The sequence below is a fragment of the Cucurbita pepo genome, chromosome LG16, assembly GCF_002806865.2.
Source record: "Cucurbita pepo subsp. pepo cultivar mu-cu-16 chromosome LG16, ASM280686v2, whole genome shotgun sequence".
NCBI classification, from domain to species: Eukaryota; Viridiplantae; Streptophyta; class Magnoliopsida; order Cucurbitales; family Cucurbitaceae; genus Cucurbita; species Cucurbita pepo.
In genome coordinates this window covers 7,126,596-7,152,116 of record NC_036653.1, presented here as the reverse complement: position 1 = coordinate 7,152,116, position 25,521 = coordinate 7,126,596, and the positions used below count along the sequence as shown (strand labels likewise).

At 35.3% G+C, this 25,521-nt stretch overlaps 3 protein-coding genes and 2 non-coding genes across 6 annotated transcripts; 2 read left to right on the top strand and 3 right to left on the bottom strand.

Annotated features, from left to right (window-relative positions):
* Positions 1–735: 735 nt before the first annotated feature.
* LOC111777655 (26S proteasome regulatory subunit 6B homolog) lies at positions 736–4,476 on the bottom strand. 2 transcript variants are annotated; one of them, XM_023657356.1, is made up of 7 exons: positions 3,918–4,476; positions 3,045–3,275; positions 2,632–2,790; positions 2,303–2,455; positions 1,979–2,062; positions 1,132–1,280; positions 736–1,025 (listed from the first exon to the last, which is right to left on the bottom strand). In XM_023657356.1, the coding sequence occupies exons 1-6, from the start codon at positions 4,410–4,412 to the stop codon at positions 1,146–1,148; spliced, it is 1,257 nt and encodes a 418-aa protein (XP_023513124.1). In that variant the 5' UTR covers positions 4,413–4,476; the 3' UTR covers positions 736–1,025; positions 1,132–1,145. The 2 variants fall into 2 exon arrangements, with proteins under 2 accessions (XP_023513124.1, XP_023513123.1); XM_023657355.1 differs by having other exon boundaries at positions 736–1,280.
* A 3,353-nt stretch (positions 4,477–7,829) lies between these two features.
* Positions 7,830–10,148, top strand: LOC111777471 (trans-cinnamate 4-monooxygenase-like). The gene is made up of 3 exons (XM_023657095.1): positions 7,830–8,667; positions 8,744–8,877; positions 9,484–10,148. Exons 1-3 carry the CDS (start codon positions 7,883–7,885, stop codon positions 10,080–10,082), a joined length of 1,518 nt encoding a protein of 505 aa, XP_023512863.1. The 5' UTR covers positions 7,830–7,882; the 3' UTR covers positions 10,083–10,148.
* Positions 10,149–12,282: 2,134 nt separating this feature from the next.
* Positions 12,283–12,392, bottom strand: LOC111777937. Its single transcript, XR_002812460.1, has one exon. It is a non-coding gene; the product is annotated as a small nucleolar RNA U19 (small nucleolar RNA).
* A 459-nt stretch (positions 12,393–12,851) lies between these two features.
* Positions 12,852–12,956, bottom strand: LOC111777935. Its single transcript, XR_002812458.1, has one exon. It is a non-coding gene; the product is annotated as a small nucleolar RNA snoR100 (small nucleolar RNA).
* Positions 12,957–14,011: 1,055 nt separating this feature from the next.
* Positions 14,012–25,358, top strand: LOC111777012. The gene is made up of 15 exons (XM_023656453.1): positions 14,012–14,136; positions 14,906–14,972; positions 15,650–15,672; positions 15,905–16,080; positions 16,747–16,848; positions 16,943–17,003; positions 17,275–17,366; positions 17,580–17,675; positions 18,197–18,251; positions 18,384–18,480; positions 18,866–19,061; positions 19,385–19,550; positions 19,632–19,656; positions 20,361–20,371; positions 25,349–25,358. Exons 2-15 carry the CDS (start codon positions 14,931–14,933, stop codon positions 25,350–25,352), a joined length of 1,146 nt encoding a protein of 381 aa, XP_023512221.1. The 5' UTR covers positions 14,012–14,136; positions 14,906–14,930; the 3' UTR covers positions 25,353–25,358.
* The last annotated feature ends 163 nt before the right edge of the window (positions 25,359–25,521 follow it).

Here is a 25,521-nt window from a genome sequence, read left to right as displayed (position 1 = left end):
ATCCCGATGCCTTCAACTTATAACTCTGTTGAGTTTAATAGGTGCTCTACGTTGATGATACTTTTGAATTTGACAAAAGTTAGAGATAATATACTTTAGAAACAAAGAGAATCGAGCAATAAGTTTCAAATCACCTTGAAAAAATAACACGATGTAGGCTAAAAGAGCATCAATTGACCTACATTCTTAAATTTTACAAATTTAACCTTTAAAACTTTCATTTTTTAAAATATTTACAATTGTATTATGTTTGACCTGTTTAATCGAGAAGGTCTACGATTCAAGTCCAAACACAATAAACAAGGTCATGAATCAAGGACTTCCCTTCCTTCACGGGAAGCAAGGATCATCATCAATTTCTTATTCTTTTTCGAAAGGTTTAAGGAAGGAAAGACTCAAGCGAAAACCTGGACTATTCTTCTTGAACGAGGTAGAACAACTTCGGTCCTTGATTGAACTCGGGTTGATACAAAATTAGAATTTTAAAGGTTTATTAAACATAAAATTCAATTTTGTAAGACATTAAAAGTTGTAAATAGACACAAAATTTAGAAATTTCAATTCATAGGGGAAAGTCCATTAAAATAAGCAAACCTGAAGACTAAAGTATCTTCCTATGTCTGTGTATCTTCAAATAGTCTATGAGCCGTTTGAGTAGGGACAAGAAATCAACGAAGAGATAATGATAATGTTGACAGAACCTACACTTCAATAGAATTCTACGACCAATGGATAGGGTGGGCCATACAACTTTATGTTCCTTTTACTCCATGGGCTCAAATAAAGAGAGATTTTGTTTGCATCATTCAGTGGAACTGAACCCAGCAGACAAGTTTGAGAATGTTCTATCTATCTACTTGCTGAGTAGTTAACCATCCTTTTCAATGCTTGGATAGATTAGAAAACAATTCAAGTTTTGAGCAATATCAGAGGCCAGCATTCTAAATGATGCGGAAATATAGAGTTCATGACAAGAAGTAACAGAGTGATACAAGAAAAATACCGTCCCACAGCTCTATCTGACCGGCAAATAAACTCGATCTATCAGTTGTTGTAACAGCGATCTCCCGAGTGAGGGAAAGGAACCTATAATTACGATCATGTCGACAAAGACGATACTGAGATTTCACCTCCATCTCCGGGAATCATTTGTAGAATTCGAAGTCTGTGTCAGGCTTCTTCACATTGGTTCTGTAGCCCTTCTCGAAATCCTTTGGGAGTATAACATATCTGTTCTTACGAACCGCATGCATCCCAGCTTCTTGACAGATAGCAGCGATCTGCAGTTAGCCATCACGAATAATGATCAATGTCGAATGCAATAAAGATGAGGGAAAAAATGCTAAAGAAAATTTGTTGTTGTTATCAAAGTTCAACACTAGAAAGCAACTAAATTCTCCGAAGACCGTAACAGCATCCTCAACACTAAAGGAGCATAGAATTTCTTCAAGGGATGCTCCCAAGTACTCAAATTTTCAGAACAAAGTCCTACGTTCGTCAGACCCTTCCCACATATCAATTACCAACTCCAAACCCTGTTTTCTTTTTCCTAAACGCGTCTTGGGGGCGGGTGTGGTTCAAGATTGGATGCTACAAGGTAATGAGACTAAAGAAGTAAACCAGATATGGGGCAATACAGTGTGTTTGCTGGTAATGGTATACTGTACTTCAAAGAAAAATCTTCAGGCTTTTGTAACAAGTTTTAAGGAACATGAGACCAAAATAAATAGAAGAGTAATTCTTCGATATTGAGTTCTTGCACTGAGTTAGTTTGCAAAAAGTGTATTCAAGAGATACAATCTAAAGGCTAGCCCCTCTATCTAAGAGGATTTATTGACAGACTAAGTATTTAAAAACTAAATAATTCAGACAAAATCATTAAACTAACTCACTACATCAGTTCTAATATACTTTCTTCCACTGATGATAACTAGGCATATACACATTTACTGTAGAAAAGGACATTTCGATGACTAACCTCAGCAGCACTGATTTTGTCTGGGCGAGAAACATAATCCTCTAGATCCACCTCATCACTCAAGTTCATTTTTGCAGTACAAACCTACATGAAAACAAAGGACAATAGAAGTCGTAAACTAAAATTGACATGTCACATGCAGAAAAATGGCAGATATCATAGCATAAGTAGCCAAAACTAAAGATGTCTGTTTATTCCCCCACCTAGAGTGAGCTGAAGAGAGAAAAAGGACAGAAACTAACTACAAATACATTAAGAAACCATGGCTGCTGTATGCAATAGGAAAAAACAAGAGAATTTAACTGAATTATGTACAAGATTTACCTGAAATACCAGCCTCTTCTGTCGGCGATCAGGTAAAGGGAATTCAATCTTTCGGTCAAGCCTTCCAGGACGTAGGAGGGCAGGATCCAATGTGTCAGCCCTATTGGTTGCCATGATGACCTTGACATTCACTGTCTGGTCGAACCCATCCATCTACCAAAAATAAAATTAAGTTTAAAACTAAATGAACCAGTAGTCATCAGAAAAGTATTGATTAGCTAAATATAGCACTAAAAATTTCACTCTGAATTAGTTTCATGGGTACATTAGAGACCCATTGATCATCATAGCCTTGTGCAATTGGATCCACATTTTTATGAAAATCGTACCTGATTTAGAAGTTCCATGAGAATACGCTGGACTTCTCTATCAGCTCCTGTTTGAGCGTCAAATCGGGCTGTTGCTATGGCATCAACCTCATCAATAAAGATAATTGCAGGGGCATTTTCCTTAGCGAGGCGGAAAACATCCCGGACCATACGTGGACCCTGAAGTTTGAACAAGAAGAAAAAAGAAGCCAATCGCAAAAGAAGATCAACATCAGTAACTGTACTTTCTATGCCTTAACACTATTGAAGACTAAGATCAAGAACACAGCTAAAGTAGTTTCAATGGCTAGTTTCCCGCAAACAACCAAGATTAAAGTGAGTAAAAGATCGTCATGGATTTTTTGTAGTATTAGTAGTTAGAAAATGAACAAGTAAAGACGTTACGAAAGATATATAGGCAATTCCAAACTTACCTCACCCAAATACTTCTGAACAAATTCAGAACCAACAACTCTTATGAAGGCTGCGGTTGTATGATTAGCAACTGCCTTGGCAAGCATAGTTTTACCAGTTCCAGGGGGACCATAAAGCAAAACACCACGAGGAGGATCAATACCAATTTGTTTGTACAGTTCGTGGTGAGTAAGAGGTAACTCTACTGCCTCACGAATTTCTTGCTTTTGAATATCACATCCGCCAATATCCTAAAATGATTTTTAAAAAAACAGTAAGCAAATTTCCAGCATTGTTTGGGTTAAACGTTCCTCGAGGAAACAGAATAAGAGGAAATATTAGCATAGAGTCGGATGTAATAAAGTCTAATCAGCTAAATTGAAGTCGGCAACCTCAAACTCGTGTTAAGAAATGAGGAATAAATAAGGTGAACATTGCCATAAAATTCGAGACTATCTAACTCTGGAAAAAATGCGTTCAAATAAAAAAATTTAAAACTAACTAGACGCCTTGTCACTATTGACGGGGGGAAAACTTAAATGTTCAATTAAAAGTTCAATCCAAAATGTTCTGTTAAACGAATCCCTAAAAACCTTTAGAAAATCTCGACCATCGTAAGTGAACCAACAAGTGTTTATCAGATTTCATAAAGCTTTTCCGTTGTATGATCACCAATTGCTTTGAAGAACAACCTAAGCTCCTATCAATTTGAGCTTTCGAACAAGATGATATCACAATTTAACGAGTTCAACCCAAAACAACAAGACTGGATTACACTTGAAGCCTAATTCCATGTCACAAAAGGATATATATGCATAGATATAAGACAGACGAAAATAACATCATTATGCAAATTCAAAAAACTTAGGAAGACAAAATTATGTAAAACTCACATTATAGGTCACGTCAGGCTTCTCCGACTGACTGAGCAGAGATATGCTAGAGTCGGCCTCGGGAGGCAAGACGTCGACTAAGGCGTTAGAGTGACGGTGCAAAGCAACGGATGCCGAGGGTTTAAGAAGCTCACGATTAATAGTACTGAGAATCCTAACATAATAATTAGAACCGGTGGTGGATCCAACAATGCCATTATTCTGATCGACCATTTCCATGAATTGGCCAATTACCAAAGGCACCGACTGTATCCTTTTAACCTCTTCCTGCGCTCGTAGAAGCTCGCGCTTCAAGTTCTTCTGTTCATCCTTCACGTATTCTTCTTGAATGTCGATGAACTCCAACTGCCGCTGCAGCGATTTCAGACGGCTGTAGAGGTCATCCTCGTCGGAGGACTGTTCCGCCAAGCCGAGGAGATCAGATCTCGTCGACGGGAACGACGCCGGTGGCTCCAATGAGGATTTCGGGTCAAGAACCATAGCTGAGGCCGCCATTCTGGTTTTCGGATTCTTCCTTCTCCAAGCAGAATGCAAAAGGCAGAGCGATGAGAAATTAGAGTAAGGCTCAAGAAATTCGCGGCGAATAATACTTTATTTATAATATAGTCCTCCAAGAATGTGACTAAAAACGACGTCGTTTGCAAACCTTGCTTTTTTGGGCTTTGGAGGCCCATTTTGAATCCTGAGCCCAGCTCGATAAGGCCCATTCATGTTTATTGTTACTTGGGCCATTTGAAGGCAAATTGAGCGGCCCAGAAACAGAAACGAGTCCATTTAGTTCGGTGACTTTATTTATTTATTTATTCACAAAATTAATATAAAAAAAGAGTCATAGTTAAAAAGAAAATAATTAAAAAAAAATATTAGATAATATTAAAATTTATGAAACTATTAACCCAATATAGAAAATTTAGAAATTTATTATGATTTTCAAAACTTTATTTAAATATTAATACGATAAATTTATAATTTGTATTTGAATTATATTTATGAAAATGAGTAGAAGAGTTCAAATGACTCAGACCATCCAACCCAAACCATAAAGGTACCGTCTTTTCATGAAATTTGAATTAATTTTTTTATTAGTAAAAATTAATATTACAACCAAACAAAGGAGTATTATGAATATTAAAAATATTTAATATTTAATTAGAAGATTTGTGCTCACTAAAACGCAGCGTTTAGGCGATGACCGTAGCCCCCGTTTTGGACGTCTCCATGTTTCAGTTGAATTTTAACACTCCGTCAACAACATAACGGCGTTTCCTCCTGGCGGGCGGTCAAATGCCTGTGTGGCCACTGGCCGGTCTATTTAATTTTGCATTTTTAAATAATTAATTATAAATTTAGCCTTTTTAACTTTTATGTAATATGTGGAATCCAATAACCGTATTTTAGTAATTATATTAAAATATTAGGATTTTCAAGTTTTCTCTAATTTATCTCTTTAATTTTTTAAAAAATTTAAAATTTAAAATTTAATAATTTATTTCAAAGTTATAATTTAACATATCTCGATATATTATTATTAAAAAAATATCCTTTCTTTAGAATTGATTTTATAAAATAATATGGGTCGGTAACACTAATTATTTATATTAGTAACACTCCCGGTCAATTTTAGAATTCAAAATCGACGTCTGATTGCTCTGACGTATAGTCGTGTTACTTACTAATCTCGAGTTACTTCTAATAGTGTAAATTATCTCCACAACCCGACACGAGTTCTTAACATATTTGCAACGGCTAACCAAACATAAAATTACTCAAAGCTAAGCACGTTTAAATTGATAGGTAATATCTATCAATTTTTTAAGCGTTTTTAAATCACGGTATCTTCATGACTACTCTAATTCGGATGTAACATTGGTTCATCCAAACACTTCTTATTTACTCGGACATAACATCTAATATCTGAATGAATAGTACGTGGCTGTTGATCTATCGTATAATTTTTGCCTAATTTCTGTCGCTTTAAAGTATGTGTTCTGTTTTGAATTTCATAAATTAATTTATAATAAAATATTCAAAGTTTTTAATTAGGTTAGGCAACATTGGATCATATTAAGTAATAGTCTTTGATGCCGTTGAAAATTGTAATAATGACGTAATTAAAGCGCTTCCTAACCTCAGTGCTATAAATGACAATTCAATATTGAATTTGCTTCTCTCAATTGGCACACAAATTTCTTTGGTTGAGTGTTTAAATTTAACGGTGATAAATATATTTTAATAAACTCAACAGTGATATATATATATATATATATATATATACATATACATATATTAACCAATTAAATTATGATTGGTTCACCTAAATACAAAGATTTAGAATATATTTTTTTAACCTAATCTTAAAAAAAAAAAAAAATGGTGATATTTAAAAAATATCTTTGAATTTTACAAACTTTCACTATTTTTTATTTATTTTAAATTCAAATAAACCCTTAAAATTAATAACATCATAAAAATATCAATAAAAATTAAAAAAAGATTAACCCAATTTTTTTTATAAAAAAGTTCAATAAAAATTTTATATCTATTCACACTCATCGATTATCTTCAAACATTTTTAATGTTATTTTTAAAATTTTAAAATTATTTTTTTAACTAAAAAATGAAAGTGTTCTCGAAATCTATAAGAAGTTAAAAAAATAATAATAAAGTATGTTTTAGATAAAATATTAACTATGACTATTTATTTATTTCTTATTTTGTAAATTTTAAGATTTTTTATTTTTATTTTTATTTAAATAAAGTATTATAAAGTAAAAAAAAAAAAAATTAAATTAAATTTAGGCAGTGAAATGTGGGCGCTACGAGGAGGAACGGTAGCCTGCAAATACAGAAAAAGTTACCCTCCGACCGGGAAGGACAATTATTGTTTGCCACGAAAAAAAAAAAACAAAAAACAAAGGAGGGAGAGTTATCCAGTGCGGTCGGTACCAGTATGAACAAATATGAGTTGGAAGATGGTACAAAGATGAATACGTGGCAAGATGGACACATTTTCCACACCCCAACCCTACCTACCCCCTCCTCTCCCAAATTAAAAATATATTTTTTTTTTCCTAAAAAAGAGGTAAAAAAATGATTGTTTTTTTATCACCATAATTTACTTTTCTTAATAATAATCCAATGCACCCATAAAATTTACCATATTAGATAATTGTAAAATTTCAACTCAAAATTTACTGATCTAACTCTAAATTCAGTAAAAGTAATATTTAATTAAAAAAACAGGTTGATTATTTAATTTTTTTTTAGTAAATTTTAAAAATATTTAATAAATCTTTCAGCTATGTCCAGACGCATCTTGATGAAGTTCTGGATCGATGTAGAAGTGTGTGGATCGTGTTATTGAGAACTAAGATGATAAGATAAGATATGACACTGCATTTGAAGGATATTGACCTAAAGTAGATATAAAGTTGAGTCTTAAGTGTTCTTACGAGACGTCTTGCATGCAACCATAGACAATACATCTTGGACAAGCATGATCGTAACATTAGGTCTAGCCAAAAGTAGAGGTAAGCTGGCTACAGTTGTAAATGAGTGAAAATACACGTGCATGTAACATTTACGGTCGAATGACGCTTAGTTTCTAGTTTAGTTATTGTCAATTCGTGAAAATAATCTTGCCTAAAGATTGATGTAGCCAAACATATAATAAACCAGCCGTGATTTTTTTACACTTATTTAGCACGTTGGTGAAAAGTGAGGTCCCAAAGTAAAAAATAAAATAATAATAATAATAGCAGTCATGGTGGACGCCGTGAAATCTAACGTCAGAAAGCAAGTCTTGCCGAAAGTTCGCCACAAGTCTCACCTAACACCTGCCGTCAGAGAACGCCGTCTCTCGAACCAATTGCCAATTGAATCTGTTGCTTATAAAGTCCCCAATTGTCAATTACAGCTCCAACTTAATTTTCAGTTCAATCTAATTTCGTTCCATCGTCTCCGGCATGGATCTCCTCCTCCTTGAGAAGGCTCTAATCGGCCTCTTCATCGCCATGGTTCTTGCTATCGCCATTTCCAAGTTACGCGGCAAGCGATTCAAGCTTCCGCCGGGGCCATTGCCGGTGCCTATATTCGGAAACTGGCTCCAGGTCGGCGATGACTTGAACCACCGCAATCTGACAGATCTCGCCAAGAAATTTGGCGATATTTTCATGCTCCGGATGGGACAGAGGAGCCTCGTGGTGGTTTCCTCGCCGGAACTGGCCAAGGAAGTGCTCCACACGCAGGGAGTCGAGTTTGGATCTCGAACCAGAAACGTCGTTTTCGACATCTTCACCGGTAAAGGTCAGGATATGGTTTTCACCGTATATGGCGAGCATTGGAGGAAAATGAGACGGATCATGACAGTTCCGTTTTTCACTAACAAAGTGGTCCAGCAATACCGTCAGGGATGGGAGGACGAGGCCGCTAGTGTGGTGGAGGATGTGAAGAAGAATCCAGAATCGGCGACAACCGGAGTCGTTCTCCGGCGGCGATTACAGCTTATGATGTACAACAACATGTACAGGATTATGTTCGATAGAAGATTCGAGAGTGAAGACGATCCTCTGTTTCTCAAACTTAGGGCTCTGAACGGAGAGAGGAGCCGATTGGCGCAGAGCTTCGATTACAACTATGGCGACTTCATCCCTATCTTGAGGCCGTTCTTGAGAGGATATCTCAAAACGTGCAAGGAAGTCAAGGAAACAAGGCTCAAACTCTTCAAGGATTATTTCGTCGATGAGAGGAAGTGAGTTCGAAATCAACTGATCTAAATCGAATTGTTGACATTTTTACTGAAAAAACTCATGAACAATTTTGAACAGGAAATTGACGAACACGAAGAAGACGACGAACGAGGGATTGAAATGTGCAATTGATCATATGTTGGATGCGCAACAGAAGGGAGAAATCAACGAAGACAATCTGCTTTACATTGTTGAGAATATCAATGTTGCAGGTAAATTCATAAGTCCAATTACTAGCGTAATATTTTACTAATTAAATATGTGATCTAAATCTTTCCATAATCTCGTACGGTTATACGATTATTCTATATTTGGACCTTTGAAAATAATATTTCTAAATAAACATTTATAAGATACATTCAAAATTTATTTAAAATTAAACTTAGAAAGGCTGGCCTTTATGGCTAGGGTATTATCGTCTTTTCATGCAATTCTGCAGTAGAATAGTATGATATTGTTCACTTTGAATTTTCGGGTTCTGGACTTCAAGAAGCCTCATACCAATGGAGATGTATTCTTTATTTATAAACCCTCCCCTCAAACAATCCTCTCCGAGGTTTATGGAGATTTTCTGAGACCTTTGGATGGAGCCTTCGAACAACCTTCCTTAATCGAGGTTCAACTATTTATCTAGAATTATCAAACATTTGACACTTGAGTCACTTTGACTATGCATTTAAGGCTTACAACTTCTTTCTTCAACATTTAAAAATTCTATTAACATGGTTAATTAGGTTAGGAATTATGATATTGGTTATGAAATTAGCTAAAGCAAACTGGTTATTGATTTGAGTTCATGGTTTACATTTGTTGAACAGCAATTGAAACAACGTTGTGGTCAATTGAATGGGGCATTGCGGAGCTAGTGAACCACCCAGAAATCCAAAGGAAGTTAAGGAATGAGCTCGACACTGTACTCGGACCCGGGGTTCAAATTACTGAGCCGGACGCCATCAAGCTCCCATACCTCCAAGCCGTGATCAAGGAGACCCTCCGCCTTCGCATGGCCATTCCTTTGCTTGTGCCCCATATGAACCTCCACAATGCCAAGCTAGGCGGCTACGACATTCCAGCTGAGAGCAAGATCTTGGTCAATGCATGGTGGCTTGCTAACAACCCAGGCAACTGGAAGAACCCAGAAGAGTTCCGCCCCGAGAGGTTCTTGGAAGAGGAGTCCAAGGTAGAGGCCAACGGCAACGATTTCAGATACCTACCCTTCGGTGTTGGGCGAAGGAGCTGCCCTGGCATCATCCTGGCTTTGCCTATCCTTGCCATTACAATTGGGCGTTTGGTTCAGAACTTTGAGCTCCTTCCCCCTCCTGGTCACTCCAAGTTGGACACAACAGAAAAAGGTGGGCAATTTAGCTTGCACATATTGAAGCACTCCACCATTGTTGCTAAGCCCAGGGTGTTCTAGACTTTGTTTCCCAACGGTCTCTTTGTTCTAGACTTTGTTTAATAAATTTAAATTTCTTACCTGAAATCTTCTTTCACTTCTTCAACAAGTATAGACATAAGGCTTCAACTAAAAATTTGCAAATCTCAAATATTGTTGAATTAAAGAAATTGGTGTCAAATGAATCGGGACTAGAGAGCTCCATTAAATAGAATTAAATAGAATAACTTTAGTATTATGGTGCTCTTGCAACCTATCTTAATCATTAGTGGTATGTATCATATGACATAGCGTCACATAAAGTCCTCAATCCTATATCATCATTGTATTAAATTTTTTAACTAAACTCCATACGGTGATCCGACCAATACACATGAATCATTAAGAAGACTACATGAATCATTAAGAAGACTACATGAATCATTAAGAAGACTACATGAATCATTAAGAAGACTACATGAATCGACTAGACGAATCATTAAGAAGACTAGATTAATAGTGTCACTTTATTTTCAGACTATATCATATCTGGTGAGATACTTTTAGGTCAATTTTCAGACTATACCTATATTTTTTGAGATATTTTTAGGTCATCTAAACTAATTTAGAAATCTGCAAATCGTCCAAATCGTCAATTAGCATTATGTTTAAAAACAGTAACATACATGGTAAAGATTAACAAAACTAATTCTACTCTTGAGAGAAAATGAGAAACCAATCTTAATATATATATATAAAAAAAATCAATTGAACTTGTTATGAACATAGAATAATCACACAAGCAAGGAAGACAACAAGAAGATTCACAACACAAGCTAAAATCGTAGCCATAGACACCAAGCTAAAATGAACAAGGAGAGGCCACATTTTGTGGTGTAGTAATTTGAAAAGTACTCGAAGAAGAATAAAAGCTTACGCAAAGAAGTCATGCGACAATACAAACGATTTGTATCAGTTGCATACCAATGAAGAAGAACATGAATGAAGATAATCATAAAAGAAAACACGAGACAGTGAAATACCTGAGAGCGCCATGTGCCAGTTCTACATTCGGATTCTCCGCAATGAATTGTAAATGGTAGCAAATACTTATAGCGGATGGGGTCCTTGCCAGACGCAAAGCCCTTGGCGCGACGTGAGGCCACTGATTCAATTGTTAACTTTTCCCTCCACTAGCTATTTAAATGCATTCAGTGTTTGACCAAGTCAATGCCTTTTCTGCACGTGGCAAATCCAGTTAATTATTCACAAGTTTATTTGGGAACATAAAATTTTATACCTCTAACAGTATCGACACCAAATCACTTTTAAACATCGCCTTTGGAATTGAATAAAAATCCATAAACAAATTTCCATAAAAGCCAAACGACAGCAACAATATAACTGGACGAACTTCATAAATGGCAACATTGGAGAGAATTTATGGAAATTTTTTTAATTGGTCAATTACGTTTCAATTATATCTCGTAATTTAAAAAAAAAAAATGTAATCAATATCACAATGGAGAAGGAAAATCCAAAAAATTAACAAGGCAGAATTCAGGATTATGTCCAGAGAATGAAAGGGCTACATCATGCTCGCTCTGGATCGAAAGGCTGTTCTCGTCCTGTTTTTGAATTGTTCCGATAAAACGAAAAAAGAAAAATATAGACTATCATCCTAGGATTTTCGATTCAGGCTTATATGTTAGAAGGAGCGCAATAAGACGGTCTCAATACAGATCGGAAAAGGCGGTGGGAGTCATCATGCCAACAATTTGAATCTGACAAGGCGTTTTAGTAGATTGGCGCCAAACATATACCCATCGAGACTGGATGTGGTGACAATCTAATTGATCAATTGGAGATGCTGCTACCAAGGACGAACACTATAAACCTTAAAGCTGAATTGGAGCTCTACGTTATTCTACATTACCATTTGTAACTCAAGATCAATCCAGGAGAACGGCTAGATCAAGCCTTCAAGAGACGATCCCAGGACGGAGAATCGGTAATATAATCTTATAATAACAAATTAGAAAATGGAACCGTTATTTAGAAATCGGTAATATAATCTTATACTAACGAAATTATAAAATCAAATACTATTTTAAATTCACAGCAAACGTACAGAAATGCATTTTCTTCATACTTAATGTAATTTCAAATCTCTTTTCTGTCACATTCCAACCAATCGTAAATGAGAAAAAAAAATAAACAAGGTATATTCGGCAATATTTGAAAATGTTCGAAGCTGCTTGGAGGAAGATTCACGAAAATGTTTGAAAAATCCTCTCAAGTATGCTTCTAAGTAATAATTACCTTGTTGTCTGCCTCCTAACTAAGCACGATATGAAACCTAATTCATACGGCTACTCAAAGAGGCATTTCCTTCGTTACAGTAGAAACTAGAGAGAAACCTACCAGACTATCACGTCGACCAAAGACGGATTTAATTACTACGCAAATCTGTTAATCCGAACACCTAAGTATCCAGTCTCCACTGTAGATCGATGGCAGACAAAAGAAAATAATTCGTCATCTACATACATTTTCAAGAGAAATTCCCGCTAGGTTTCTCGATTGTATTAATAGTTAGTCTGAAGGTAATTTCTAGTCAATTCCTACCGCATTATCCCCTGAAATGTATACGAACCTAGCAAAATCAATAGAGTAAACAGATAAATTGGAAACAGGAGAAGAATCCTAGAAAATTCCCATCGCATTGTCGCCTGAAAATGATTAACGAACCTAGCAAAATCGATGAAGTAGAGAAATAAACTAGAGAGCAGAGATTGAGATAAGAAATTAAGATGTAGGTCTAAACCAGGCCCCCAAATCAGAAAGCATCAGAGGGAGCAGACATGTTGACCTATGAATTCGATTTCTGTGCACACTACCATGCTTCCTTCATTCCTTATTTCCAGAGCATCGGCTTATTGTACACAGATCAATCTCTCCTAACTGGTTTCATGAATAGACTATAAAAATCCTAAAATGAAAACTATAAACCTTGAAGGGAAGAGAACTCAACCACGTAATATGTACGAATACAATAAACAGGAACGAAGAAACAACCACCGCGAACTTAAGAGATTGATTCCAAATTTGGCTGGAGCTCCATTTATATAGAAAAAAATTTAGGGTTTCCCGTAACGAAGAGCTAAAAAGTATACTTGTGGGAAAGCCCATTGGGCCGATATGGGCTTGGGTGTAATTTATGGGCCGCCGAAATATTAGGGGATCGTCTAGGAATCGTTTTCTATTTTCGGATCGTTGTTGGACATAAAACGGGGAGTTTTGGTATGTTTTATTTGATAAAATTATGTATTATGTCTCCATTTATTAACTTTCTTCGTGGCAGGTGACAAATTATAGAAAATTTATGTTTAATAAGAATTTTAATATTCATTAATTAAAAAATACATTAAATTTAGGTATTTATCATAATTTTTTTAATAAGTTTTTATGTATTTAAATTGGTTGGATTGTACTTAGTTTTTTGTTTAAGCTAAAGACGAGAGGAGAGTCCGTTTTAAACTCGAGGGAGAGATTTTTTCCAACTAGCTAAATTGGCACATGGGCCGGGATTATATCCCATGTCCCCATCACTGTCCGACCTTGCAAAATCTCGATCCCGAAAAAATGGAGATTGAAATAGAAGGTGGGGACGATAACACTTTCCCGTCACTGTCTTGCTTTGTTGACATCTCCATGTTGACATCTCCATAGATACTTACCATTGATACGAGTAATCGTGAGTTGTGTTTCTGTATAAAATTTTAAGTTAAATGATTTATTAGAAAGTAAAAAAATATGTGAAGTTTGGCTAAAATGATCACATTTTATTAATAATGGGTTTCGTATTGAAGTATACACGTTGGGATTAAACTTTAATTATTATTATTATTATTATTATTATTATTATTCAACTTTCTTCGGGCTGTGATTCTATTTCAATTCACTGCTCGTTGTCTCGCTTCGAGTTCGCGCCAAGAACTTCGCTTCGCGCGAAGAGCCATTTCGGCCAAAATTATGATTTGCGTTTACAATTCGATAATCCGAATCTGAATTTCTCGATTCTTTGCGCTCTCAGGTAACCTTCTGTTCAGCGATCGTCGTGTTCTAGTTCTATGACTGATTGTCGTTTAAGTTTTTTCAGGCTTGTGTTGTTAGAGCAATTCGTTGAGACGTTGCTGACTTATGAGATATTGTTTGTGCATTTGAAATGAAGTGAACGCCATGGCTAGTTTGAAGCTTTTGTTCATCGTCGTGCACATTTTAAATTGTTGTACAAAGTGTAGCTTCTCCTTGCTAAATTTTCCAGAAATTTCTCATTTCTGTTGAAAATGTGCCTGTCCTCGTAAATTTTTCACGATTTCAGTCGCTCCTCGGATTGGCTTCAAAAGTGCAGCAGAAAAGCAAGTTCAACGAATTTAGAGAAAAATATCATTTACACAGTATCTCGTGAACGGTTTACTCTCTCTCTCTGAAGCAGACTCGGTCTGATTATTTCTGGTACTGTGTTAATTAGTTGTTGTTTCACGAAGTATCCATCTGACAATGGTTTCTTGTGCTAATTTTTCAGGATTAAGAATTTTTATGAAACGTGAATAATTTTCCTCGTTTTCCTCTCATACTCTAGGCATTACTCGTCAATCCTTTTAGCTTCGTGCTTTTCAAAATGAACTGTATCAAATCCATCGTCGATTCATCATGTATTTTGGAAAGTAATGTTTTCGAAAAATGTTTTCCATTTTCATTTCAGCATACTCTTGAGATATTTCACGTAGTTCTTAGCCTTGTCAAATTATTATGTTACGATACATATTGATCATTAGAGTGGTGCTTCTTTTTCCTTTTAGCAATAAGGCTTGGCTTCATTTCAGTATGTTGCAGTGGATGGGGGGCTCCAGGCGGAAAGTTTCAACGGTAACTGTGACTTAAACTAGTTCAACTTCAATTGACTGCAATTAGTCAGTGTTTTTCGATCAGCTGTTTGTCCTTCAAATTCCAAGTAATATATAAGAAACATCAATGTCAAAATTTTCGGTTTATTAATACTTGTCTATTCGAATGATTATATAGCGCTGACGTAGCAACTTGCACATACAATATGGTTTTTCTTCTCTCTCATATTGTTTCTTCGGCTAGCTTTCTGAAGCAAGTAAATTGTAGGAAAATAGACGAATAAATAAAAGTTTGCAACTCAGTGGCTTTTTCACTTCACAAAACAATAGTCTATTTCGGTGTGTGGCTAGGTGATCCAAACAGGTCGTGCAGGTGCTAGGTAGATGAAGTTTATTTTTTTTTCTTCTTTTGATGTTCTTTGATAGTCACATACTGTCACGAAGGTAGGCCCGTAAACTAGATAAATCTAGCTAGCTTTCTTTCTAGATTTACATATTACAACAGCACGTGCTCCCATTTTATTAATCCTTCTGTTCTGGAGGAAGAATTCATATGAGTTACTTACATTATAGTTGTATCTACCTCTGATTGTTTATAATTATATTTACTTTAAAACAGGGCTAAATTTTTGTTCTGATTCATAAGCATTTCCCTTTTGCATGATTAAAATTGACATCCGCTTGGTGGGAACTACTCAGACAAGGAAATCCACACAAAACAGGTAAAAAGGGTTTGTAAATTCTCAATTGTGTTTGCAGTCGTGCATTTATTATTTTTCTGAAATCTTCATAACTTTCCAGAAATAGCATTTTATGAAATTGTTGTTATGGAAATAAGGATCGATAGATTTGTATGGTAAATGCTAATAGTTCCACTGTATCTGCATCATCAATTCACCTAATCTCTAATTTCTTAAGTTTTTACTTTTAAGTGTAACCTTTTCTATTATCAAGACAAAAGCAGTATTTCGAGCAAAGAAAAAGACGACAACAGCTGTCCTCTGGTTCAGAGAATTGTCATGATGCAACTGACACAAACAGGGAACAAAAAGAGCATCGGTCACTGGACATTCTAAATTTCCTAAATTTATCAGCAATTCCTCAAGAGAATAAAGCTGCTTACGCCATTGGTAACTTTGCAAAACTATTGAATTGAAGCTTAGAACTTGTTTTTCGTATTTTTTTTTTCTCTTCTAAAGCGTTTGAAAGTAGAAGGTAAAGGAATTCTGCCATTGCACTTCCGTGTAAAGGTTTCACAGTCTCCTTCTATAGAGATTAGATTAGTATGCGAAGTTACATTTCCATAAGTCATTTTTCCTAGTTGTCCCCAAGTTTGGATAATCAGCAGAATATATTGTAATCTGCTCAATGGAATGCTTGAAGTTAGGCTAATATTACGAGGATCATATAATTTAGTAATGTTGGTAAAAGGTCGAATATATTAGAGCAGATTAGTTTGTGATATTTGGTTTTGAGTGAAATCGTTTTAGAATCTTGAGCGAGGTTTTCTTTGGGAGGGGTGTGCGTTCTGTTTTCTGGTTTTAGTGAGATTTTGTTTGTGAGAGTGGATTTTGCGTACCCTGTTGGGATTTTTCTTTTTAAATTTTCAATTTCTTAATAAGATGTTTTGTTTCTGTTTTGAGGAAAAAAAGGGGAAAAAGAATAAGACATGACCTCTTCCAAAAAAACGGTGTTGTTTGATCTGCAAGCCACTGATTCTTCTGAATACCTTATTCTTTTTTGTTTAGTTAATGAAGAATTACCTGTTTATATTCTTTCATGATGCTTTGTTACAGAGGCCAATACTTCAAGGGTGCGGTCTCCTTCCATCAAAGGCCCAGTTCCAACTCTTTATAACATAAAGACATTAGAGAAATCTGCTGAGTTTGAAAATAAACGTAATCTTCTAACTAATATTTTGATTCTTCCTATTCTATCCCAAGCTTTTGTCCCTAAGACCATTTAAGCTGAAGTAAAAGCATTATTTTGAAGAGCAAAATGACGAAGCAGGAGCTCCATCCGGCTACAACGAGGAAACTTTATCTCCACTGAAGTGAGTAAGAATTGTTTCGATAGAGCTATATATATGAAACATCTCATATTCATTCACATATTTCTTCATAACTTCTGCAACTTAGTTTGATCTGCATCCATATACTTTCTAACTGACGTAATTACTGGTAAATAATCTTGATTATATCAGGATCTTTTGTTATGTGTGTGTGTGTGTGTGTGTGTGTGTTTATGGTAGAGTGATTTACTTCTAGTTATTATATTTACAATCGTCTGTGGACTTTTTGGTATATATAACATGTATTTTTTAGCAGACATGTAAGCAGTGATCCCAACAATCTTCATAACACTAAAAACAAAGTAGATTCTCAATCAGATCTGGGGAAGCTATCTGTTGAGCAAAGTAAGTACGCAAAATCCATTGAACTCTTGTTATTTTCCATACTTATCCTAAAATATTGATGTTTGCTGAAGTTGAAACCAGAATTGTTTAACAGAAGAGCTAACTTGATAACATAGCTTTGTTTTTTCGTTTGTAATTGATATTTGCCATCAGCTGCTCCCTTACTTTTGAGTATAAATTTTGTACCTGAACTGTAACAGTCCCATTTGTCAGGTATTTCTATATTTGATTTGCTTGGCGATGATGGAATGGTTGTCAAATGCGAAGGAAGTCCAATGAAAGAAGCTCATGTCGCGTTTTCAGTTGATGGTACAGACTACTAATTAGAGAATATTTAATTTAGGTTCATGATCTTGCCTTACATATGTATGGATGATTTTAAGGGGTATAAATCAAATTCATTCTGCGGGTAGATCTCTAGTCTGAAGAAACTCTTGATTGATTGGCATTTTTCATTTTAGAATGTTGTTGACGGACTTGTGCTCAAACAAGATGCTTCTAAGGTTTTATGAGGTAACATAGATGATTGAAATACCGACAGAAACTAAGGTCGCAAATTGATCAGAAATGGGATGACTCTACTCTAGGGGACCTCAAAGAATTATACTCTCTTACTCGTTCACTGTTCAAAGCTCTTTAATTTTATCGCAGATAAATAGTTTTTGAATCCCATACATTTTTATAACATTTCAGCTATAACGTTAACAGAATTTCTGAATGCCGTATGCTGTTTCCAGTATGGAGAGTAACGGCAACACACATACATCTATAGTTTTCTGAAGTTGGAGCCTTTTCTCCGGACTATTTCTAATGATAATCAATGTTGTCAGGTTTGGGCAGAGTAGGAATGGAAACACCAGCATGTTCCCCACAGCATGCCAGCAGGTATTTGAATAATATTTTATTTGTTCATTCCATAACCAAAAAAAAAAAAAAAAAAAAAAAAAAACCCCTCTGAATTAAAATTATAAAATTAAAACATTCGAGCCTAACATATATTTCCCACTGCGATAGCAGAAGCTTTTCTTATGGCTTCTCATCTCGTCAAGAAAGAATGAGGCCTTGGAACTCCTCAAAGAACATTAAGGTGTTGGATGACTTTGAACTTGAAGGAGTAAGAGCAGTCCAAGATGCATCTTGCTACATTTGTTTGATCTCATAAAATTCTTATGCTGTCGATTTTTTCTGATAGTGTTATAGCATTGAATTTTACAACTCATCAGTCTTCTTCTCATTATTTTGTTGTATGCTCTGCTTCTTAGATTCTGGCAATCTCATCTAGTTCTATCTTTAAAATCAATTTTTTGGTGTTGTCTCTAAACAGCAAAGGCTTCCATAAAATAATCTGGATTATATTACTCTAGAAGCTACGTAATGTTTTATCCGTTGTATTTATCTAAGATTATAATTTGAGTGGGTCTCATAATTTTCAGTTAGAGTAGAGTATCCTTAACTTGCTTTTATCAGACTTAAAATTGACAATAATCATATGGATACAGGAAATGCAGGATATCAAAACGCATTGTGATGACGGTTCTTTAAATTATTCCATAGACATAATGGATGAATGTGATAACCCTAAGAAGAAGTCACCTACCAAGATCCGTTACCGTTCCTTCGAAGATTGCAAAAGAAATGAACATGGTGGCAGACGTATCTTTGATGGCACGGATGGAGAAAGAGATAGATTTGATGGTAACATTTTTGTTCCCTTATTCGTCCTTTTCAAGGTTTGTGTAAGTTGGTTTATTTCTTACAACCAATTCTCATGCATCTTCGATAGTTTTATCTTTCAAATTTTATGTTCAATTGGAACATGCATCAATGAAATTTGATTTGTTTTTCCTAAAAAACATAATACTCAAAGATCGTTTATAACTTTTCTCTGAATATTTGTCAACTAGTCATATACTATTCCATAAAATTGTCTGCTTCTCCTCCTCTTGTCTGTTGTCAAATCTGTTGATTATTATTTTCCCTTTTAAGTTAATTTTATCTCAACATCTTGTGTCTACTAGGTGGATTTAACTTCTTAAATGACAGTTTTCTTGGGGAGATGGAATGTGATTTCTTCGAGAAGAATCATTTTAATGAAATTGGTAGCGTTTCGTTTGATTCTCTGAACTATGAGAAGTATGATATATCAGAAAATGCATTTGACAGCCCCTATCTACCAAAAAAGAGGTTCATATTGATGAAAGCTAATTTCTTAAGAGTTCTTCTAAGTTAATTTTTTTTTTATCTGAAGTAAATATTTATGTGCAGATGTGCAGGTGCACCAAGAACAACNCCCCCCCCCCCCCCCCCCCCTCAAATTTGAGAATCTACGTATGTCGACAGTGAATTTTCTTTTCTCTATGGTTGATTTGCTCTAGCAAAACAATCAAGTTAGCACCTTATAGTGCGTCATTCAATGTGAAAAGCATTCATATACCAATATAGAAAACCTACAAGAATGTATAGCCGTGTTTATAATGAATCTGAGGGTATCGTCTACTTGCTTGTATCCATCAAAATCCATGTGTTGGGCGACCCAACATATGCTTCTCCTTGTTATCTTGCTTTGCAATCTTTTAAGCCTTTTATCCCTTCTTTTTCTTCCTTTCTTTTGAAGTCCTTGACATTAAATTTATTATCACGAGAAGTTCAACAGATGTTTAAGACCCAGTGTTGATAACTTGATGGATATTATAAGCTACCATTTTCACGGTTTTGGATGGGAATGTTTTGTCAATCTTCTAACTAAAAGCTTGGTTTTTTGTAATTAGAGCCCGTCAAGTCAAGTTCGAAGCATCATACTTTAGGATATGATGATGATTTAATATCGTATGCAAAAAGGTATTCCAAGTTTCACAAAGAATGTTAACAAGGTGGTAAAGCATATACGTAAGTTTTGTCTGTGTTAGCAGGAACCGAAAAGCAACAAGGATCTCTGATTTCGAAGACAAATCACTCCAACCAGATTGGTTTTGCTCTATGGCAGACGATGCAACAGACAACTTCAGCTTGTTGAGGCCAGTAAAATAACTTTTGGCGTTTGGTTTCATTGTCTTATCTTTCTCTCGCTCTGATTAATGTGTCTAACTTTTTCAACTTTTGACAGTGAGGAGTCTTGTTCAGCCAGTGCAGGTGATATGAGTTTGTTTCTTAGAAATGGAGAATATATACATACTCTTTCGTCTTCTCGCCATGTTGATCGGATCAACTTGACTTGTTTTTCCTCTGCTGTTTATGTCAGTTAGGGGCGAAGCATTCAATAGCTCACCATTACACTCAAAACCGAGGCAGAGCATGAGAAGAGGCATGGATGATGATTCTGGCCCTGGGATTAGTTACAGCGCTAACAGCATTTACTCCAGAGACCCACATTACAAAATTAGGGACGAAAAGCAAGAAAAGTATGTGCGAAAATCAAATTCATCAAAGCTCGAGCCAGTCCATCACTCAAACTCTCCTTTCATAGAAAAACCACCGCCATTTAAAACCTGGCCTTTTGAAAAAGAATGTAACCTGAGCTCTTCTTGTCAAAGTCCAGCAGCAAATCGTCCATTCAGAGGCTCCATGCCTTGGAATGAATATCCCTTCGCTGAGTCTACTCTTGCTGAATCCTCCTTCACAAACAAACATGTTAAAACTGTTCCTAATTCTTCTAGCCGTCCAATCTCCAAAAGGCCTTCCTTTCAACCATCAAATATAGAGTCCGCTGCACTCGAGCTCGACATATCTTCAAATTCAAAATTTGTAGGCACATATACAGGCATGGCAGAAACTACTAGTTCACATGGAGAACACCCAATTTCTCCTGTATTATCAGCTCAGGGTAGTGTCGGCACAGACGAAAAAAGTGAATCCAAAGTTCCTTCATTAGGAATTGGAAAGGATGATTTCCATGAAGAAAAATCCACAAGTACTAGAAGCAAGAAGGTCTGTGTGGATGACACTGACAGAGAGTGGTTGGATGATTCGAATCCTGAGAAGAAAACTTGTGATAGCATCAGAAATGAAACGGAAAACAAATCTCTGGAAGCGGAGTATTTGGAGGCCTCCCATTCTTCTGGCCATGTAAAAAACGGCGATGTTGACAAGTACGTAGTTTTTACCCTTTCTTTAACCCATTTCAATGGTAAACTGCACTTTTAGATCTCTACTAAATAAGTTTAAACTGGGTCTAGATTTAACCCCGATGATAAAGTTTCTATTCCATATTCTAAAGGAGAAAAGGGTATGTACATTCATTATTATTCTTGTTATTTAGCTTGCATGGTTCAATGGTAGCTATAGGATTGATAAAGTTCATTTGTAAAGTACAGAAGTAAGAGATGTTAAGGTGGAGGGAAGTAAGACGAGGAGCAAAAGTTGCAGCATGGACTCATCTTCACAGGTGATGATGCTTGAAAGTTATGTTCTCCAGCTTCTCTTCGTGCAAAAGGTACTTCTAAAGCAAGCATCTTCACAAGATTTTATGAAAAATGCATGAAATTCTTCTCTTTACTCGTTCTGATGCATGCGATTCCGAACCATTTCATATTTGACTCTTTTCATTTACTCATCATCTGCTGAAAATTTGAAGCTTTGTCTGAATATTTTTGTGTCTTTGCCTTAAAACTACTAGTATTTTGTCGCATGGTGGACTAGTTGATGAAAAAGGGACATTGTTCTTAGTTTTTAGGTTTCTTTTCGATGAGATATGGAGGTTGATAGGCCTCCTTTGGTCCTCGACCTCAATTTCCTTTTGAACCATTTCTTTTTCTTGTCATCAACCAACCACACTTATAAACTATCTTGCCTGCCTCTCTTAGAAAGTGACAGACACCTAAGAATTTTTTTTAGGGTTAAATCCTATCGAATATGCTCGAACTTCGGGATATGTTTCCATCACGACTCTAGATTTTGGAAATTTTTCGATTTTACCTCTGCACTTTAAAATTTGTTAAAAAAAATATATCATTAGAGATTTTTTTTTCTTTCATTTATTTGATGGCTAATATGTAAAAATTGAAAATCATATGTGACCATCTTTATAAAATTCATACAAATTAACATAGCTTAGGTAAAAATTGATTATATAAAAAATTTTAATGATATCTTTTGAAACGAAAACGAAAATATGTTAACAATGATGTTAAATTCTTGTGTACTTTAAATATTTACTTTTTTTTTTTTTTAGTAAAGTTTTTTAAATAACGTGACTTAGCTGTAATATTCTTGGTTGGGTTTTATATTTTCTTCAGCTACTCAAATTAGGTTCTCAAGTCAATTTGATAAAGCACTTTTGTGAAAGTTCAATTCCTAATCATATTCGTTTAAATTAAGGGGGAAANAAAAAAAAAAAAAAAAAAAAAAAAAAAAAAAAAAAAAAAAAAAAAAAAAAAAAAAACAAACAATCATTTTCCCGCTTTAAAACGGTAACATAGGGAAGGCTTAATGTTTCTACACCTTTTTTTGATTAATCAAAGATCACTTAGTTCATATGTTGAAAAATTTAAGGTAGGTATCTAATATAACATAAATAACCTATTATAAAAATAATAGCTAAAAGAATATTTAATCTTAGTTTGATCTAATATATTATTAATATGTTTAAATTAAAATAAAGGTGAGGACCAATTATATTACTTTTAAATATTCAAAGAGTAAATAGATATTTTAAAAGAGAAAAAAAAATTAACTTGGAGGAGCGTAAACGAAATTTAAATCTAAGATGAATAATTATAAAGTTCAATGTTAACATTTTTTTTTTAATTAATGTATGTTATATTTGAAATATATGTTAAATTGTCAACACAAGCACGTGTTAACGCATACTATTTCTTTTAAAGTAAGAGGTTCAAATTAAATTATTATTATTAGATGCAAACAAAATTCAACACTAATTAAGAAAGTTATATACAACTAAAGATAAATATCTTTATTAATACGAGACATTTTATACCATTTTTATGGAAATATATATATGGAAATCTTCGAACCATACATAGGATAAATCAAATCAAACGCCTAAAAATGATACAAAACAAATAATTTCAACTTCCAAATCAATGGCAATGATCTTGCCAAATATGGAGAAAGAGCACCACTTTTTTTACATTTCATTAATTTGTTGTTTCCATATGCTTCGGTTTCCTGTTTTTAATTAACTTTTAAATTTTAAAATTAAAANAAAAAAAAAAAAAAAAAAAAAAATGGTGGCAAGATATGCAAAGGAGACTTATCCACTATTCTCAAAAGTCAAAGCCAACGACTTACTAATGTCAAAATGTTTTTGAGCATTAAACGACGCCGTTAAGGGAAACTAACAACAAACTGTAAGAGTCGAAATTTAGAAAATAAAATAAAATAAAATAAAAATGACAGTTCTTTTGAGGAGCTTTTCCGCTTTCCCAGTTTAAAAAAAACGAATATATAAAAGAAAAAAATGAAAAATGAAAAAAAAAAAGTTTTTATTTAAAAAAAAGTTTTTATTAATTTTCCTGAGAAGATGAAGCCGAAGCACATGGCTCAGACGAGGAGATCTTAGAGAGAAATACTCGCCCGAAAAATAGCAGAGAGAGAGAGAGAGGGAGAGAGAGAGAGAGAGAGAGAGAGAGAGAGAGAGAGAGAGAGCTCTAAAATTGGGGGCAAAAGAAAAAAAATGCAGGATCCAGCGCCATCGAACCCTATCCACAGTCCAAATTCCAATCAAATTCCTCCACTCAATGCTGCACTGCCGCCGGCGGCGGCTCACAAACCGCCGCCGGTGGCGAATGCGACGGCCTCCTCGTCGATGTTTGCGAATTCGAATGCCGGCAATGGCTCATTCGTGCCTAGAGCGGGGTCTCATCATCGGAGGGCTCATTCGGAAGTTAGCTTCCGGTTGCAGGAGGACATGATGGATATATCCGCGTCGGATCCGTTCAACGGCGGTTCGTCGACGGCCAGTCTGGAAGAGATCGGATCGGAGGATGATCTATTTTCGACCTACATTGACGTGAAGAAGTTTGGAGGTAATGGAGGAGGAAATTTCGTGGATCATGATGCCAATGGTGGAAGTGAAGGCGCTGGTGGTAATGAGGGAGAGAAGACTTCGAAGCCAAGGCATCGGCATAGCGTTTCGGTGGACGGAACAACTTCGTCGTCGAGCATGTTTGGGGAGATTATGGAAGCGAAGAAAGCCATGCCTCCTGATAAGTTGGCTGAGCTTTGGAGCAGTGATCCCAAACGCGCCAAAAGGTATTTCTTCATTCCAATTGTGCTTTCTGTCTCTGTTCTTGCTTCTGAGTAATTGTTTCGCTTTCGATCCATTTTTGTTCGATTGTTGCAATGCTTTTGAGTTCGTATTTCCAGTAATTTCCTGTTATAATTGTTGAAATGATCATAATCTTCTGCTATGGTGAGCACCAACTACTCTTCGTTTAGGCTAATTGATTGGCTAACTACTTCCACCACAGAAGTTTTCAGCATCTCTGTTTGCTTTCCACCAAAGCTAGATTTGTCAATGAGATATCAAGCTTGTTGTACTTGTAATTCATAGTTTAAGCTGATTCAACATCAATCACTGGTTTTCTACTTTTCATTTTGTTTTGTACACTGATGTCTGAAATCTTTTCATTTTTCAATTGGGTTTGGTAAAATTTCTAGTATCCAGTTGAGGGGTAGAGGGATCTGACGTCAATTTTTTGTTCTTTTCATTTGAATGTTTCGTTTGCAATCCCAGATCCAAGCATCATTCATTTTCAAATTTTTGTTAATAGTATGTTCTTCGGTCGACCATCTCTAAGTCTAGAATTTAAGGTTAACCGTCTAAGCTCACCATTAGTAGATATTGTCCTTTTTGGACTTTTTCTACCGGGCTTCCCCTCAAGATTTTTAAAACGCTAGAGAGAAGTTTTCACATCTTTGTAAAGAATGCTTTGTTCCTCTCGAGATCCCAAACCATGCTGATACCTGACATTTATGAACCCTCTCCAACCGACCTGAGTTTCCACACCTTTATAATCATTTACTTGATTTGAGTAAAGCTCCAAATTGGAAAGATGCACAGATAAAAATAGGCTAGATCGTCAAACTTTTGAAAGATTCCACGTAGATTAGGGAGGAGAACGAAACATTTTTATAAGAGTGTGGAAACCTCTCCTTAGCAAACCGCGTTTTAAAAATGAGGGAAAGCCCAAAAAAG